The 19936-nt window shown below is 44.8% G+C and overlaps 1 protein-coding gene across 10 annotated transcripts in view; it reads right to left on the reverse strand.

Annotated features, from left to right (window-relative positions):
• LOC144674366 (GRB10-interacting GYF protein 2-like) overlaps nucleotides 1–19936 on the reverse strand; it is a 91786-nt gene that overhangs the window by 26401 nt on the left and 45449 nt on the right. For 3 of the 10 annotated variants that reach the window (XM_078535763.1, XM_078535762.1, XM_078535764.1), the window contains 11 exons: nucleotides 18569–18677; nucleotides 13498–13538; nucleotides 12979–13143; nucleotides 10485–10705; nucleotides 8272–8407; nucleotides 7201–7398; nucleotides 4719–4876; nucleotides 3927–4089; nucleotides 3120–3286; nucleotides 1300–1404; nucleotides 572–669 (listed from right to left, as the gene is read on the reverse strand). In XM_078535763.1, the coding sequence (XP_078391889.1) occupies nucleotides 572–669; nucleotides 1300–1404; nucleotides 3120–3286; nucleotides 3927–4089; nucleotides 4719–4876; nucleotides 7201–7398; nucleotides 8272–8407; nucleotides 10485–10705; nucleotides 12979–13143; nucleotides 13498–13538; nucleotides 18569–18677 (1561 nt within the window). Of the gene's footprint in view, nucleotides 1–571; nucleotides 670–1299; nucleotides 1405–3119; nucleotides 3287–3926; nucleotides 4090–4718; nucleotides 4877–7200; nucleotides 7399–8271; nucleotides 8408–10484; nucleotides 10706–12978; nucleotides 13153–13497; nucleotides 13539–18568; nucleotides 18678–19936 lie in introns of all 10 variants that reach the window. The other 7 variants (XM_078535767.1, XM_078535761.1, XM_078535759.1 and 4 more) reach the window with 4 other exon arrangements.

The raw sequence follows: 19936 nt of genomic DNA on the forward strand, positions 1-19936 counted from the left end.
CCATGATGTGCCTTAATCTGAGTTGGTAACGGTAGCCATGCGTGCAAAAAAGTGTTCCACTTTCCAATACCAACACCATTCATCCTGACCAGCAAAGGATTCATAAAAGGGAAGGTTGGGTTGAAGAATGTGGAGAACACAGCATGACTTGATACCATTATGTAGTGAGACAGCAGTCGGAGTTTTAACTTGAGCCAGGAATCAGTCCACTGTGTCCCAGAAATGGGACACCATCTGGGGGAGTAGGCAGCAAAACACGGAGACCAAGTGCAGTGCGTAAAATGGTGCCCTTGGCTGGGTTCAACTCCATATGGACCAGGGATCAACCTAGCATCATCCTATATGCACAGCTCAGAAACCATACCATGGAGTACACACTTCAATTGGGTGTCCAGAGTTTGAAGTCATATTTTTATGCAAGTAACTGACATCACTTGATGCGCAATGATGAGTGGGGAGGGTGTAGAGTGTGTGTGTGTGTGTGTGGAGGGGGGGGCGATGGAATCTGTGAGTGAATGGTTAATGCAAGATATATTGCAGCCTGTAGAGCTCAGGATGGTTCTCTACTTACCTGTTTATTAGTTGTACAAATTGCTGGTACTGAAGCTGATGATACAGGGCAGCTGCCAACTCCCGCTGCTTTTTCAGTCTCCCCTGGTCCATATCGCCCTACCAAGACCAAACAAACTCCATTTGAAAAAATAAAATCCGAGTTCTCCGCCTTTCGAATCAACATGTGCTCTGTAAACCCAATTCTGCAAATAGACTGTTCGGTCACCTTTACATTTAGGTTTTACCACAGGCAAATATTTGTACTGGTTAGTCTTGTGAGACACCTGTGAAATGCAGATAGGGAGAAAAATAAAATGAAAAAAATGGCAGACAATATTAAATGATGAAACTTTTCCTTTTAAAAAATTAAAAATAAAGGATTTGATTTGAAACGATCAGTGATTCACCTACTTACTGGCCAATTGGGAGTAGTGATGGGTGGGAAGTCATCACGTAAACTCATTTTGTGAGGTCTAATGGGGGAAGGGAAGAGTGCACGCAGTGAACTGGAGTCTGATGGCTCCAAGCTGGAGTGCTGTCCAGGCATGGTCCACAGAGACACACCTCACCCAGTCACCAGGCACTGGCACCAGCATTGAAGGGAGTTGGTGCGATTTGAGCGCCACGCTTCAACAGAATCTTTCTTCAAGAGAAAAAGGATGCATCTGCGATTTTAGTTCATGTCTCGGGTTAACACTGCCTGTCACGTACTGACGTCTAATTTTACAGCCAACGTGTGCCTCCTACCTGCTGACACAAAGTAGCATTTTCAGCAGGGCTGTGAGGAGACCACAATTCCACTTGTCCGTTCTCTTGGTTGCTTGGTTGGTGGTTTACAGAGTAAGGGACAAGCTGTTAAGAAAGGGAGGATAAGGACCCCAAAAAAAAAAATTTATTCTCATCTTAACTCCTAATGCAAAGAATGCAACGGTCAAGTGGCAACCTAAAACAATCACTACTAAAAAGATGCAACTCAAAAGTGGTTAAAATGATAATGATGATGGTGCAGGCTATGATTGCTTTAGCACATCACACCACTGATCTGAATAGAGGATAGCCCATTTCTCCAGGGGAGATGGTTACCATTGGCCACACACTCACCAAAGAGAGATCAAAGAATAATTAAATGAGAGGACAGTGCATTACAAACGTGCTTCCTGCTCAAGAGCACCACTGTACAACAGGGACTAAAATAAAAAGTACTTCATTGGCTGCAAAGCACTTTTGAGACATCCGGTGCTTGTGAAAAGCTCTAAGTAGATGCAATTCTTTTCAATGCAGACGACCAGCTTTTGAGCTGAGGGTAGGATGCCCAATTTAAAATAACACTGGGGTGGGAGAGAAATGGGCAGAAACTTAAAAGGAAACAGCAAGAATTAAGAATATCAACCCGCTCACAAGCATTTTGCTGGACGTGTTACTAAATGATTTTTAAAAATTCTACGTTCTAATCCAGCCTGCTTCGTCAACAAGGCTGAGAACAAATGGTTCTGAAATCTGACGCACACTGTACAACAAACCAAACCATTGCAACAATTAGATACCGTGGTTTGTCACAACTTCAGTATTTAAGTGCAAGCTGTACCCAAACTAATTTCCCAAATTAAACCAAGGAACGGCTCCACAAATTAGCAGTATATTGGTCGTTAAATAAAAAGGAAAAGCAGAAAAGTCGCTATCATGCCTTCACCTAAATCAAGTCGGTGAAACATGTAACCAAAAATTAGTCACAACTAAATGCACAGCCATTTCTCCACAGAATCTCATCTCCTGCTTAAGCAGCACAGCAGATTGCAGACGAGCTGTTGGTTAGCCTCTTTGCTCCTACCCAACAGGAAACAAACAATCTACTTGTTTGAATCGAGGGGAAAATTAACATCTGCATATGCAGTGCTGGTACCAGTCAAACTAGAAACCATCTCACTCCATAAAGGAAGCTTGGCTCGTAGGTGGCAAGGTGATCGTGGACCAAGATGCAGAATGCTACAGAGTCAGAGGCCGCAGGTTCAAGCCTGCATCCTATGTTTTTCTTGATGGCGGCTGTTTCCAGAGGTGACTGCAGTATCACCTAGGTGCTGATGAAGGGCTGCTGACTGATTACCATCGCGCATGTCCCCATCGCTCAAGGGTCTGCAAACTAGCTGCTCGTCACCACAGCACCAGAGGCTCAGGAGCTCGATTTAAGAATGTCAGCAGAGCAACCCCTGGCCGGCACAACTGCACCCACCAGGGGAGGCACATTGGCATGTCAAGTGGTGGGTCAGAAAGGGTCTGCCATGCACATGGAGTACGTGGCTCAATTTAATGCAGTGAGGAAGTTATCACCAAGCTCTCCCCTCCCTTGAACTGGTTACAAGGCAACCTTGCAGAAGATGGGTATATGCGTGCACGCAAACCTAACTCAGATGAGTGCACGAAACATGCAGGCCATGTCAAAAGTGAAAAGTACAAAAAGTAGCAAACTGCTGACATGTGAATAAGCTCACGGCACCCTCTCATTGTCAACAACATCCCCCCTTACCGCTACCATGAGGAGCATCTAAACCTCAACAATAATGCTGACTTACCAGCAATGGTGGTGGAGAGGGTCCAGGAGCAAAAGGCACTCTTCCCCACATTTTAATCACATCTCCCAAAGGCTGGAAGCCCTCATCACAACCTCGTTTGACCAGCAGGGACATGGGGAAATATCCAGCCTGGAACCAGTCAGCCATTTCCTGCGTCGTAAACGGACCTGATAAAAAGTCAACATTAAGTCGTTTTCTGCTTCCCCAACTGCTTAATCGGTTACATAACAATCAACAAGCAATTAAAACCACCCCAACCTCAAACTCCCTTAAGCCTGTTCAGCCATTCAACTTGATCATCATTTTTCTGTACCTCAATTCCATTTACCTGCCTTGGTTGTAACCCCCCCCCCTCAGCCGAATACACCTGCCCATCCAAGTCTTGAAAGTTTCTTGTGGACCCCTGGCATCAACGGCCTTTTGAGTTAGCAGCCAGGATGAGGGGAGAAAGAGTGTTCCAGATTTCCAATGCCCTTGAGGTAAACAGCCTGCTGAGTGCACCAGCGCAGTCATATCACATATATTGGTCCAGACTTTTTTTTTTGGTTCCAGGGCACTCAGCAGCACTGGATAGTCATCAAAAGCAGTGACCATGCCAGGCTTTCTCTTCCTACCTTGATTCTGAAGCTTTGATGCCAAATATAGTGGGACCACAGCTGCCCTGGGTGAGGTGGGTACACTGGAAACTGAGCATCAGGCTGTGGTCTGTGCAGTTTAGTGCTACACCAAATGACTCAAAACCACTCAGTAAGGAACCCAAGGCTCCATCAATTGCTTCTTTATTAACCACACATCTGCTCAACTTACCTTGGATCTCTCCCTGTGGATCCTTGTAGAACCATTTCATGGCTGCCTCATGTGAGAGGGGTAAGGCAGCAGCAGCTCGGCTCCTCTGATCCTGCATCATCTCCACAAACCGCTCATCGTCCAGCGAGTTGTCATGCAGCGACGCCACCATTTTCTCAGCCTCCTGCCGCACAGAAACCACAAGGTGGGAAGAAACGTGAAAAGTCACGTCACATCACGGTGGCGCCAAAACACTGACACTACCGTTTGAGGGCCGCCTTTCCATTTCAAAATCAAGCTCAACTTTCCAGCAGTGAGGAAAAAGGCAGTGCCCTCTTACTTGGGCACATACCCTTCTAAGAAAAAGGTCAATTGAGTTATGACCCATGTTGGAACTTAGTAATCCTCCAGGAAATAAAACTGACAGCAAATGCATCACATTGCCTTTTACGGGAGCTTTCTGTGCACAAATTGGCTGCTGCACTTCCTACACTACAACTATGACTAGACATCAAAAGTACTTCATTGGCTATAAAGTGCATTGGGATGTCTGGTGTTTGTGAAAGGATCCATATAAGTTTAAGTCTCTCCTGTATCACAAGTTACACTCTAGAGGACCCATATTTGAGAGGCATAGTTTTAACATAAAATACCAGCTAGAATTTGTGATCTTGAGCTTCAGGAAAATGTCCACTGGGAGAGATAAAAGCCAGCCTGCAATCTAGTCATTTCCAGATTCTGGGTTTCTGCCAGGAAAGGACAATCTGTCAGTGCAAAGAAATATCCACACAACACAAGAGCCCCCTTCCCTACCTGTTCAAAACGTTTCATTCCTTCGTCATCGTCATTGTCCACTGGCACAAATTCAGCAACGGTGCCGGGGTAGGGAGGAGAGGAAGAAGGAGAAGATGATGATAAAGTGGACACTGTTGCTGGACTTAGCTGAGCAGGCTGGCCCACATTGACAGATTCTATGCAGGAAGCAAAAAAAAGAGAGGGAGTCAGTTAGCAGAATGTACATGTCGGCGGAAAACACCTCTTGAGATTCAGCCTTTTAAACAGGGATATCAGGCAGCACTCAGTAACACAGCACTGGAGCTGTATCAGAGAAAACAACGCTTCAGATCATGCCTGATATTCCCCCTCTGCAGTTCCATCTTTGAATGGCGATGAGTTGAGGTCAGTTTATTTTCCCCACAGCGAGGGAGAGATCAAAGCAGAAAGTGCTGGAATGACAACAGCATCCGAAAGGGAAAGGACAGATGGTCTGGGTTCACACTCTTTGTTAGAACCAGCTATCACAAACAGTCCACGCCCAAAATGCCAACAATCTTTTCTAGTTAATGGCCAGTCTTCTTGTACATTTCCACTATGTTCCATTTTCATTTCAAATTCCCAGGGCTTTTTTACCTCAAGGGTAAAGGAGAAGGCCAGTCACCAAGGCCATTCATTCTCTCAGGCCCTAAAGCTGGTTAAAGAATGGCACTGGCAAAACCCACATCGACAGAAACCATTTTCCAAATTGCAGGGATATAGGGAAAGAGCAAAGGAGTGGGGCTAATTGGACTGTTTCCAAGAGCCAGCGCAGACTCGATGGACTGAACAGCCTTCTTCTGCACTATATTATTTTACGATTCTGTGAAAACTGCTTTCTAACTACTTCCACAGATTTCCATCCAGTCCAGCCTCTTCAACAAGAGGAGCAAACAGGGAAAATGGAAATTATTTTAAATGGATTTACTGAAACTGTCAACCAAATTATTCTCAGTTTATCAAACAGGAAATTTAAAACAAAAATAAGTTTTCTTGAGAACAGAGGATGGACTACAGGTCCACAGGGAAAAAATTTGCATCTATGGGTTTGTATACCCTGGGTTCGAGCCCCACTCCAGGCTTGGGCCTGTTACGGTGACTATGCTTCAATGGCTGCCAAATGCTTTGAGACATCTAGAGGTCATGAAAGATGCTACATAAATGCAGGTTCTTTCTTTTCGTTGCCTGCAGGATTAGGCGGACGCAGCACTGAAGGAGTGCTGCACTGCCAGAGGTGCCAGGAAATAACTCATCTGCCTCTTTCAGTGGATGTGAAATGTACCAACATTGTATTTTGAAGTGGAGTCGGAAGTCCTCCTTGCCTCCTGCCCAACATTGCTCTCAAACACTGACAAAAAGAATAACTGGTCATTTCATTGCTGCTCAGAGGTGCTACTGGCGTTTGTCTACATTTCTTCCATTACAACAATAACTACTTTTCAAAAGTATTTCATTGGCTTTATAGTGCTTTGGGACATCCTGTGGGCATGAAAGATGCTATTCTTTTACATAACTGCCACTGCAAGGATACATTTAAACATATACAAGAGCCCCTGATTTTTCACAAAATCCAGTTGGCCCTACTATTATTAATTTGTGGGTAAGGAAGCCCAATATATTTCAAAAAACATTATTGAACCATACAGAGAGTCATTACAGCAAAGGAGGAAGCCATTTGTCCCATCAACCTGCTGGCTCTCTGTAGAGCAATCCAGAATCTTCAAAACATACCAAGTGACTCACAAAGTTGAGTCTCCTTGCTAGGCCACAGCTTATTATCACTGGTACCCCAGGCCTGTTTCACACAGCAATGTCGGAAAGGGTGGGGGGTTGCGGGGGGTGGTGGTTCAGGGTAGGTGTGGAAGCCATCAACAGGAGGCGACCAATAACAAGAGCTGAGACAGAGTTACTCAATACTCAGAAAAAGTTTGTGCGGGGGCTGGGGACCCCCGTATACTCAGCTGCCTGTGTGCTTCCGGGGGATTTGGCAAATACTTTGTCTCTCGGGAGGATTGAAAAGCTGCTGCACATTTACATTTGGACAGGCAAAGGGTGTTCCCAGGGGGACATCAGGGACAGTCAAAAAAAGAATTGAAATGTGGCCCTTGGGGAAGTGACTGTATATATAATATACAGTCATATAATATTCCCTCTAATCATTTTGTGCGCAGGTTGCTTGTTGCACTCCATGGTCCCTTTAACTTTGCTATGTACACACATTTTAGAGGAAACAGTGGTTGCACATGGCCTGTCTGTTGTGCAATGCTACTGGGAGCTTAGAGAGATCACTGCATACAGGTGGCAGGGTTTTGAATGGTGACCAACCCATAGGAGTTCCTTCCCCTTTAACTGGACATCAATTTGTGCACTCTTTAAATTGTTGCATCCACCAGATCCAGTTGATAACAGCAGAAATGAAGAATACTATATCGGATTAAAACAAAGAAAGAAATGGTAAATGCTGAACATTAGATTTCTGTACCATCAGCAGGAGGTTTGTTCTGTCCCTGGGTGTCTGACGCAGGATCCGCCATGTCAGGCTCTGCCCTGTGTGTAACGGGCTCACACTCTTCTGGTACCGCGAGAAACACCTCCTGGGCCTGAGATTCCGAGGGAGAGGATGACGAACACGATGGCGAGATCTTGCCATTGTACACCTCTGCTGGCAGATCGGTTCTGTCTGTTGTGGAGAAACAGGTTATTCAGGAGCAAGATCCTTGAAGAGTGGCAGGCTCATGAATTAGTTTGAAGATCGCCCTACATGACATACTAGGCAAAACAAAAAACACTGCCATGGGCAGTTCTTGATCATTAGCGAGTGACCTCTGCTAGAAGGTACACGTGTTATTCCCTCCACAGTCAACTGGCCTGCCAACACTTTCTCATCTCGTGCATGTGGTCACTCACAGAAGGTTAGGGCCAGCGTACCAATCAACTTCCCCTCCCTATCGGATTGCATTTATAGTGTAAACTGGAGGCTGCAGAAATTGCGGGTGGCGGAAAGGGTGAAAAAAAGAACTGACAAAACAATCACAATGAGGACCACTGTCATCAAAAAGTCAGAGGGTTGTTCAGCTCAAAGGGAAACAATTCCTTATATTGCCACTTGGTGCCCTCAGTACACTTCATAACTGTAATCTTTGCACAAGTCCGTTCAATATGTCTGCATTATGAACAGATTGCCCACGCATGGCTAGGCACCTTGCTGTTAACTAATGCTCACTTGGTCGCTGGGGAAGCTTTCCTCCACTTACCTGGGTAGCACCAGTGCAAACCCACTTGTGCTGTCACCCTCTTGACCAGGAGGCCTTGATGACCAGCCAACTCCACTATTGCCCCTCACCTTCCCTCCCTCCCACACTGTGCTGTCATGTGCCCGCAGCTGGCTCACAGAGTGAGGGAGGGGCCAGGGATGGGGGAAAAACTGCTGTGAAAGCAGCTAATGTTTGCTGTGAGGAATCTTCAGATGCAACAGAATCTGACTGAATCAAGGCTGTGCTTAATGCCAACACCAGATGCCTGGTGTAAGATTATCTATGTTATGCCTGGTTACCTGCATCCTCATTTTCCGTCCTATCAGACTCCTTAAAAAATTCCATATCATATTCATTTTCCGGTCGCTCATCCAACTCATCCACCCCTCTGAATTCCAGCTCCTGCTCTTCGGGTATCGGTTCCTTGGAACCTTTCTGTTTAACACAGTAATTAAGAATCAGTTAGGAAAATGGATGGTGGGCAGAAAGCAGCAAAAATGACATTAGATAGAATTTAGAGCACAGAAACAGATCATTAGGCCCAATTGGTCTGCACTGGTGCTTGCACTCCACATGAGCCTCCTCCATCTTCCTTCATTTCAGCTTATTTTCCTTCCTTTCTAACATGCTTTTTCCAACTTCCTCTTAAATGAATCAAAGCTACTTGCCTCAATTACTCCACAGCAACAGGGGCTTTATCAATGCTTTACTCAAGAGTGACACTGAGCCTGACAAAGAAACAGGAGAAGGCCATTCTGTGTCCATATGCAGCAAGACCTGGACAATATTCAGGCCTTGGCTAAGTGGCAAGTAACATTCGTGCCATACACATACAAGTGGTGGGTAATGACCATCCCCAACAAGAGAATCTAGCCATCTCCCCATGACATTTAATTGCATGACCATCACTGAATCCCCCACGATCGACACACTGGGGGTTACCAGTGACCAGAAACTGAACTGGATCAGCCACATAAATACTGTGGCTACAAGAGCAGGTCAGAGACTGGGAATCCTCCAGTGAGTAACTCACCTCCTGACTACCCAATGCTTGTCCATCATCTACGTGGCACAAGACAGGAGTGTGATGGGATATAAACCACTTGCCTGGATGAGTGCAGCTCAACAACACTCAAGAAGCTTGACACCATCCAGGACAAAGCTCGATTGGCATCCCACCCACAAACATTCACTCCCTCCACCACCAAAGAACAGTGGCAGCGGTGTGTACCATCTATAAGATGCAGCAACTCATCAAGGCCCCTTTGACACCCGCTTCCAAACCCGGGACCTCTGCCACCTAGAAAGACAAGGGTGACAGATGCATGGGAACACCACCACCTACAAGTTCCCCTCCAAGCCACACACATCTGGACTTGGAAATATATCGCTGTTCCTTCACTATGGATGGAACTCCCTCCCTAACAGCACAGTGGGTGTGCCCACACCAGATGGGCTGCAGCGGTTCAAGGGAGCAGCACACCATCATCTTCTCAAGGGCAATTAGGGATGGGCAATAAATGCTGACCTAGCCAGCGACGCGCCCACATCCCATGAACAAATAAAAGGCAGCAAAAAATTCAGCCCCTCAAGCCTGTCCTCGATTTAATTAGATCATGGCCGATCTGTATCTTAATTCCATCTACACAGCTAAGTTCCATAATACTTAATATCCTTGCTGACCAAAGATACATCAATCTTAGTCTTGAAATTTTCATTTGATCCCCAGCCTCATTTCAGAGTTCCAGGTTTCCACTCCCCTGTGTATGAGAAAGTGCTTCCCAAAATCACCCGAATGGCCTGTTCTAACTTTAAGGTTCCGATCCATTATTCTGGACTCCCTCACCCAGACCAGAGGAAATAGTTTCTCCCATATATCCTATCAAGCCTTTTAATCATCAGAAATACCTCATTTACATCACCACTTAATCTCAACTCAATGGAATACAAGCACAGTCTATGCAACCTGTCCTCCTATTAACCCTTTTAGTCCTGTTATCATTATGGTAAATCCCCCGCCACCTGCCCCCATCCCCACCCTGTTACAAACCAACAGTCCCTGGTTTGATTCACACTCTGCATGGAGTTAGCTGATTTCAGCTCACACAGTGGCAATGCAACAATTAACCCTGGGCAAGGGCAGTAGGGAGGTGTTGAAGGCCCTCAAGTTAACCAGGACTCCTGTGTGCATGCACAAACAAACCCTGGGTGAGGGTAGGACTGGACTCAACTGCAAAGCCTATCCTTGAATTACCAGCCAACTCTCACTGTTTAGGATCAACATAGGAAGGCACGAGAAGCACCTGCAGGACCATAATCAAGCAGGAGTCAGCGCTGCCAGAAAAGGAGAGAGAAGAGGGAGAACAGAACAGAACAGAAATAGAATCACATCTATTTAATCAAGTCCCGGAAGGTGGAGGAAGAAAATTCCGACAACACAGACAGAATCACATCCACAAACCCTCATCCCATTCTTCTGCCCATCCCACTTGAAGGACCAAAGGCTCTGCACCTTTAATGACATGAAAGCGCCGGATGAATCAAACGTCCCCATTTCCTCTTCTGCATCTTCCAGGCACCACTCGGGTAAATTATCCTTCTCGTCTTCGTAGCTTCCGCTGCCTGTCCTGCCCCTCCTGTATGTACGCTCCTCATCTCGCTCCCGGAAATCAAAGTCAAACCTCCGCCGCCGCTGATCAGTGTGGTCCCTCCAGCCTGCGGAGCGAGGACCATCTGCAATGATGGAAAGGTCGGGAGTGGGGGGTGGGGGGGGGTAGAAAACAGGGGAAAACAATCGTCAGGGACCATGACAACCATACAAGAGAAGATAAAGTAGAAAGGCATTAAGGCATCCAGTGTCAGTTTCCAGCACTCGTATAGGAGGTAGAGCAGAAATTGATGTAGAGCAAATCTCCCATTAAATCCCAGGGAAGGTTCAGCACAGGTTATAAACAGCTTAAAAGCTTCCTTTACTCCTGCACCACAATCAGAACAATCTCAATACTGCACCAGCAAGATATCTTCCCACACCAGCCATCCAGTAACTTCAAAGTAAGATTAACTAAATGACAATTAATGGCAGTACTGGATTGAGACTGTCCAAGCTCATTTCATCTTAGAACTTGGCCTAATGGAAGAGGGGACTTCACTCATCACATCAACTTTCTTCAACAGCACCTTTCCAAACCCATGGCCTCTACCACCTAGAAGGACAAGGGCAGCAGATGCATGGGAACACCACCGCCTGCAAGTTCCCCTCCAAGTCACACACCATCCGGACTTTGAACTATATAACCGTTCCTTCATTGTTACTGGGTCAAAATCCTGGAACTCCCACCTACAGCACTGTGGGTGTATCTACACAACATGGACTGCGGCAGTTCAAGGTGGTGGTTCAGCAAGGGGCAATTAGGAATGGGCAATAAATGCCAATATTACAAACGACACCCACATCCTCTAATCAATAAAAACCCAATACTACCAATTTACAGGGACCTCTGTTTCCTGTCACCCAGCCATGACCCAATCCATCTCTGCTCCTTGGTGCCAACACCATGTTAGGTAACTTTCTCCACTACAGGTTTCCATGAGACACCTAATTTACGGGGAGATGGTTGTCACTGGACTAGCAATCCAGAGGCTCAGGCTAATGCTCTGAGTACATGGGTTCAAATCCCACCACAGCAGCTAGCGGAATTTAAATTCAATTAATAAACCTGGAATAAAGCTCATCTCGGTAATGGTGACCATAACAACGACCGATTGTTGTAAAAACCCATTTGGTTCACTAATGCCCTTTAGGGAAGGAAATCTGCCACCCTCACCTAGTCTAGCCAAAATGTGACTCCAGGCCCACATCAATGTTAACTGCCCAGCAAGCCACCCAGTTCAAGGGCAATTAGGGATGGGCAACAAATGCTAACCCTGCCAGCGATGCCCTCATCCCATGAAAGAATAAAAAGAAAAAAAACTAAAATCCAAGTCAGACACAGTTTCTCATCCTTATCGATTCCCTTAGCTACATAAATCAGATATGCTCATTATTCAGGTTATTATTTCGTAAAGCCATGAACTTTCAACACTATGCCAACCTGTTCTGGGCAACTGATTTTCCCTCCTGGTCTATAGTTCCAATGCTTCCCTCTGGAATCATTTCTCATCCTCCAGTACCGTCCATTTTTCTAACAGGTGCTGATTACTTGTCAGCTTCCCCAAGAACTCGAATAAAGAATGTGATTCATCTACATGTCCTTTATTCACTCCAACATTATTTAAGTATGCAGCAACCAACTGTGTAGTAATTGATGATTTTATGATGCTGCTCATTCTAAACTCAAGTTGTTACAGCCCCAATAAATATACAACCGAAGGATTAATTCAACATAGTTTAGCCATTTCCACATCACTAACCTTAGCTCCCTGTATAGAAGTTAGTGACTCTATACCTCTGCATTTTCACCTTTACCTTTAATGCACTTCAATTTATTTGTCTTAATTCTCCAAGTAATTCTCAATTCAAAGCCATTTTACCATGCCTTTTGAACTTGCTAAATTTCTTTATTCTAGATCTTAACGTCTTGTGTTTCAAACAAATGGGCTTTGAATGTCTTCACTTTACTGCTAATAGTTTTACTCACTTTCAAATCATCCACAGTGGCCTTCATCATCAACAATTCTTGTTAAAACTCCTAGTTACATATAATGCCACTGTCCCCTCAATTAGTTTAAAGCCAGTTTTAGCTACAACTCCATCTCAATTTCAGCCTCGTGCCTATTCACCTCTCAACCTGTATGCTCAACCTCCCAAAGACTGCCTTTTGAAAGTTTAAAGGCCGGATGTTTTTACTCTTTCCTTACCATGAACCTATGATTACTGTCCTCTGCTCACCCTACCCCCTTGCCGCATTGTGAATTCTGCAGTAATTCCCTCACTATTGCTACGTGAAGCACTCTGAAAGGCCAATGGGAAAACCTTGCACAAGTTGGAAACAGGCTTTCTGGGGTACCTGGGCTCGGGGGCCGCCACCTGTCACCTTCTCTTCTTGCTCCAGCTGTCCTCCAGCCTCCATCATCCTCTTCACCATTTTGTTCTTCTCGAATGGCTCGCCAGTTCTCGCTGTCAGAACGTGCAAAATCCTGCTTGCGTGACGTGGGAGCTACTTCCTCAAACCCTACCCGTACTTAAAGGAAAGAGGAGGAGAAAAGGAAAGAGGAGGTGGAAGAAGAAAAGAGATGTTGGGAGAAAAGAAAGTGATAAAGTCAGATTTTGAATTATCATTAAAGTGTCGGCATTTTAATTTTAGCTTAACAAAATTACATGGACATTAACTACTGAAGACATTGACATTGAAAATTAGACAACTTGATCAATCTGGATTCGTCTTGAAAACCAGTTTCCCCAATAATTGATGGGTAAGTAAAATTTCCCATTAACTCCTAATCATTTTGTCTTAATCACTATGGGGCCCAGAGAGAAGAATGCACAACTAAACCTTAATAACTTTCCCTGATAGTTCAAACCATACCTCCATCTCTACGTCCAGGCTTCTCAAATCTTCTGTCACCCCTGTGGTAAACAAAGAATCAGGAGTTGGAAAACAAATCAAAGCAGAGATGCACCAAGGAGAAAAAATATTAAAAACAATATTGTTTGCAATAAGTCTACTCCCAGCTGGTCGTACAAAGGGAAAGTATGGAGCAAGCAAATGTATTCCAGACACAAAATAGGCACAGTTAAATCAAATCAAGATGATATTTTACAAGCCATTGAGTCAGCATCATTTACAGAGCCATGGAGTCATTAGTGGCATAGGAGCCACCATTTAGCCTATCCCAGAATCTGCTGCACCCGTGATATCTGCGAGAGAGCTATCCACTTAATCCTATTCCACCACCCTTTCTCCACTCCATAGAATTAAAATATTTATCCACTTCCTTTTGAACTGCCATTATAGATCCTGCTTCAACCATTGTACCTTGGATGTATGCAACAATTACACCCTCTAGTTACCAGTACCAGCTATATCAAAATTCCTCAATTCCAAACGCGTGCATCAGTCCCAGCTTCTCCTTAAATTACGCTTCTTAGCCCTGCTATGATCCCAGCAAATCTGTTCTACACCCAGTCTATGGGCTTGGGATCAGTCACAGGACACCCAAAACTGAACACAGTTTTGGCCTCTCTGCTTCTGTGTTCTGCATCATTACATTTCAACTTAGTATCCCACTTGGAAAAATCTGACAGTCTCTCTCTGCTTCTTTTGAAGATGTGTACCAGTTAGTGCACATTTCCACTCGTGAGTTAATTAAATTGAACACAATATATATGGTAGCAATATTTTCAAGCACAAATGATAAACTGAAGGGACTACAGGAAGGTGTAGGATGTCTGGTGAAATTTAATGCTGAGAAATCTGACACCATAGATCTTGAGATAGAAAATCAATGATTAGGCTTCAGGAGTGTACGTCTGGGCATCTTGCTTTAAGAATAATGGAACAATTACTGTGGTGGATACACTGCAACATTGTTCAAAAAGCTAACTGGGTACAAGTACTTGATTGATGCACCTGCCAATGGACCCAATATCCAGCCCCTCCAACAGCATAGAGGTTGCATGGCAGCAACTCATCAACGTATCCTCAGTTGTGGAGGTAGGGGAAGAGTAAGCAAATGGAGTAGAAACAGCCTCATCTCAAAATCACAGACCATTCTGACATTCTCACATCATCGCTGGGTCAGAATCCTGGAATTCCCCACCTACTACCATTGTGAAAGCACCATCGCCAACCAGACCACAGCAAATAATTCAAAGTGAGGGCCCACAGCCATTTCCTCAGTGTAACACAGGGTGGGGATAAAAAATAGAGCCCTGCCATTCCAAGAACAAATTTATAAGGATACAGAAATAAAGGAGTTCTTTACACATCAGTGAGCCACACTACTGTTTACAGTTCTGAAGAGGAGTCATATTGGACTCGAAACGTTAACTCAATTTCTCTTTCTATAGATGTTGCCAGACCTGCTGAGTTTCTGCAGCACTTGTTTTTACTTCCTGATGACCATCCACTCAAACTCCTGCCAGCTGAGACAGGGTCGGTCTCAGATACCCACACGGTGCTGACGTTCAATGTCTATGGCCGCAAGTGATGAATGCGAAAACTAGGGGTTCTTGTTTGCTACGCATGGAATACACCGAGGCAGGGTCACTGCTATCACTAGAGCAGGAAACTTAAGAAAAAGTATATTTAAAGTATTTAAGTATTTTTAAAGATATTAGCTGAGATGCTATCGAGGTTGCTTTTTGATTAAATATGATCCAAGAATTTCTGATAATTAACAGGAGCTGGCTGAGGGCTAGAAAACAATAATATAAAACAAAATAAAACAAAATACTGCGGAATTGAGCAATCTTGATGTAGCTGGCATGTCCCGGCTCAGCATGCACACACACCTGACAGGGGTTTGAGTGGATGGTCATCAGGAACATACATCCCGGCTGGTTGCTTCTAGCTCTGATCCAGGGACAATGAAAGTAATCGATGCAACCACCCCCCACCCTCAATCCTGGGTGAAATCAGGTAACTGAGCAGAGGCCAAGGATCTAACCCTGACCCTCGCTGGCCTGGATGGTTCAAATAGGCTTCACCTTCACAAATTCAGCCAACAGCTGAGCAAACCCACATCAGTCATGGAGGATCTTCAGAGGGAACAGCTTTGCATGTTATATTAGTCACAAACCATTATCCCAAAGCAGATGGAAGAGAATAGGGCACTGCGGCTTACAACACTGTTCTTTCACCCCAAGCACCCTAGGCTTATCCACGTTATATTGGAAAGAACAAAAATTTCACCTTAGCCAACCTCGAGGGTTTCCAATTAGTGCCCTAGGGCAATCTAAAACCAGCTCAAATGGGAGCACAGCTCCACAACACAAGTTCCCAAGTAACTGGCAACCTTAAACAGATTAAACTGGCAACACTGGTACAGGGCACATCTGAGGCGCGGTGAGGTCACTTTGAACAGAGACCCGGGAGAGTTTTTATTCTTGATCTTACTACCCGACTTCTGGCAGTCGAGCAGTTACCGGATAACTGGAATGGTTTTCAACCCCCTCAGCTTCAGCACAAAACTTAGCGTTGGGAAGTTGAATATTACCCAATAAACCAAACTGTCCACCGTTTACTTTCTTCACAACTGGCTGGTTAACAGTTGAGAAGTCACCAGACAGGGCTGCAGAAATTAGCATGGTGCTGCCCCTGGTGAAAACAGCCACTACATCAATGCAAAGAGGGGGTTTTACCTTGAAGATAAAAGCCAAAACATTCAAACAGTTTGGCTTGGGCTGTGCTTTCCATTCATTCTTTCAAGGGATGCGAGTGATGCTGGCTAGGCCAGCATTTAATGCCCATCCCTAAATGTCGAGGAGGTGCAGGTGAGCCACCGTCTTGAACTGCTTTAGTCCATGTGGTGCAGGTACACCCAAAGCACTGTTAGGGAGTTCCAGGATTTTGACCCAGGGGCAGTGAAGGAAAGGTTGATATATTTCCAAAGGTCTGGCAGCATCTGCAGAGAGGAACACAGTTAACGTTTCGAGTCCGTATGACTCTTCAACAGAACTAAGTAAAAATAGAAGAGAGGTGAAATATAAACTGGTTTAAGGGGGGTGGGGGAAGTAGAGCTGGATAGAGAGCCAGTGATAGGTAGAGATAGCCAAAAGATGTCATAGACAAAAGGACAAAGAGGTGTTGAAGGTGGACAACCTTCAACACCTCTTTGTCCTTTTGTCTATGACATCTTTTGGCTATCTCCACCTATCACTGGCTCTCTATCCAGCTCTACTTCTCCCACCCCCCCTTAAACCAGCTTATATTTCACCTCTCTTCTATTTTTACTTAGTTCTGTTGAAGAGTCATACGGACTCAAAGCGTTAACTGTGTTCCTCTCCGCAGATGCTGCCAGACCTGCTGAGTTTTTCCAGGTATTTGTATTTTTATTTTTGTTTTGGATTTCCAGCACCCGCAGTTTTTTGCTTTTATGATATATTTCCAAGTCAGGCTAGTTCTGGATCACAAGTCTTCAGTACCACAACTGGGAAGTTGTCAGAGCTCATGGCCTTTAATGTATCGAGTGTCTTCAGTCGTTTCTTGATAGCAAGTGGTGAATCGAACTGGCTGAAGGCTGGCATCTGTGATGCTAGGGGCCTCACCAAAATTGATCATCCATTCTTGATCAGCACCCCACCCACCACCAACACACAGTGACAGCAGTGTGTGCCAACTACAAGATGCACTGCAGTAACTCACCAAGCCTCCTTAGACAGCACCTTCCAAACCTGCAGCCTCTTACCATCTAGAAGGGCAAGGGCAGTAGATGCATGAAAACTCCACCAGCTGCAAGTTCCACTCCAAGCCACACACCATCCTGGCTTGGAAATATATCGCTGCCCCTTCGCTGTCGCTGGGTCAAAATCCTGAATTCCCTAACAGCACTGTGGGTGTACTTACACCACATGGACTGTAGCAGTTCAAGAAGGCAACTTTCCACCATCTTCTCAAGGGAAATTAGGGGTGGGCAATAAATGCTGGCTTAGCCAACAATGCCCACATCCTGTGAACAAATAAATTTTAAAAACTCAGCACTCCCGGTTGAAGTTGGTTGCAAATCTTGTCTTTTGCACTAAAGTGCTGGGCTCCCCCATGATTGAGGACAGGGATGTTTGTGGAGCTGCCTCCTCCAGCTAGCTGTTTAATTGTCCACCACTATTTATGACTGGTTAGTTGATCTGGGGCACCACAAGAACTGGGCAATCGCAATTGGCCTGTCCGTCACCCAAGAGGTGGAGGGGAAGAATAACCAACCACAATTCCTGCTTCTTGAAGGTGCCCACCTGCTGGAAAGCCTATGGGCCCAACAATTGATGAGCACCTATAACTGGCCAAAACCTAATTTAAGTCTCACATGTTAAGTACAGCCTTGTGGGTCGAGTGCTGGGACCATGAAACCATATCCCAAAGCAAGAGCCAGAAATTTAAGGAGGGTAGCAGAATTGATTTCAGTTCTGTGCAGTTATTTTATTTTGTGCCCAAACCAATCTCATCACGTCCATGAAGATATTCAAGATGATGCCAAATACTTCTGTATCCGAGTCAATTAGAAAGGCCTTTGGCATCAGATTCTATTTCCAAATATGGAACCCCTGCAAAGCAGCTGCCATGCAGACATAACCAGGTATCGTAGCTGACAGACAGAGAATCTTGCAGTGTATCTTCAAAGTGTCTATGTAAATTCAATCTAAAGAACAAGCAATGTGATAATCCATGTGTTTATACTCGAATCTAATAAAGGCAGATAATTCATCATTTAATTACTAATTTTACTGCAGCCCCTTGATAACACATCCAAGCAGCTGGGGCTGCAGGAAAAGAAGACCATGGTAAACTCCTGCTTTAAAGGCATAACTTTGAACAATTTTCCAACCTGCTTAAGGGTACCTAAGGGTGCAGAAGACAACCTCCCACCGTCTATAAACTGTTAGCCGTCCTCCTAACCTCTCCAGGCTCTGTCAAACTGCCCACGGCACCTGCCGAAACTTACCTTTCCTCCCAGCTTTGACTTCTCAGCATTTCGCGTGCCCCACGACCAAACCCCCCTTCACCATCTTCGAAACTTCTTTGGTAGTAACCACTTTCCCCTCGTCCTCGACCTGTGGAAAAAGGGAAAAGATTTTTTAAAAGTGTGGGGGAGTGGGAAATAACGAGATGCACCGTAAAATAATTTGCCGCATCTGTCAGAGGTGTTCAAAATCACGAGGGGTCAAGATGGAACAGATAAGAGAGGAAACTGCTACTTTTGGCAAAGGAATTGCAAACCAGAGGACACAGATTTAAGGTGATTGGCAAAAGAACCAAAAGTGACATGAGGAAAAATATTTATTTTAATGCCAAGAGTGGTTATGATCTGGAATGCATTGCCTGAGTGTTGCGGAAGCAGACCGAATCGTGGCTTTTAAAAAAGGAATTGGATAAGCACCTGAAGGTATTAAATTTGAAGCTTTACGGGAAACGGGCAGGGGAGTGGGACTAGCAGAACTGATTTTGGAGAGTCAATGCAGACAGGCTGAATGGCCTCCTCTGTGCTGCAACCATTACAACAATTCCACCTTACTAATAAAAAAAACCTGGTAGATCACCTCAATACGAGACTGAAATATGCCTTAAAAAGATATATTGGGCTGTGACCCGTCTGTAATACCTTCATCAGATACAGCAGCAATGAAGAACCATTGTGTGTGAAACTGTTACCAATAGATACAGAGTCACAAAAAACAGCAAATCCTGAGTTTAAAAAGAGGTATTTTAAAAAATAAACAAGATTGTGGGAACCTGCAAGCATGTGGACACTGGACAAGGAATCTCAGCCAAGTTCTCACTCCTGATCATATTCCAGCAATTCCTGCTCAACTGCATGCACAATTGCAAGATATGGACTGGATCGTGTTTGGCTGTGATGCTTCCAGACTGACTAGCCTGCTGAATAACTTGGAGAATGGCCACATAGACAAGGTTAAAGGGAACGTAAGGGCTCAGTTTATGCACCATTCCCATGTCAAAGCAATTCAGTGTCAAATAATGTACAAGCCTACATAGAAACAGGAGGCAGCTATTTAGGCCCTCGAGTCTGTTCTGTCATTCAACGAGACCACAGCTAAGCCATAACCTAACTCTACACATCCATCTTTTTCACGTATCCCTTAATATTTATGGTTAACAAAAATCTATCAATCTCAGAGCTAAAATTAAGCAATCTAGCTTTAACTGCCATTTGCCAACAAGAGTTGCAAACTTCTACCACCCTGTACCCTGTCTGTTTTCTAATTTCATTCTTAAAAACTAATCTTTAGACCATGTCGTCTAGTCCTAGACTCTCCAACCGGGGAAAAGCTTCTCTTTATCTATCCTGTCT

Source organism: Cetorhinus maximus, unplaced genomic scaffold, assembly GCF_964194155.1.
Source record: "Cetorhinus maximus unplaced genomic scaffold, sCetMax3.hap1.1 HAP1_SCAFFOLD_636, whole genome shotgun sequence".
NCBI lineage: Eukaryota > Metazoa > Chordata > Chondrichthyes > Lamniformes > Cetorhinidae > Cetorhinus > Cetorhinus maximus.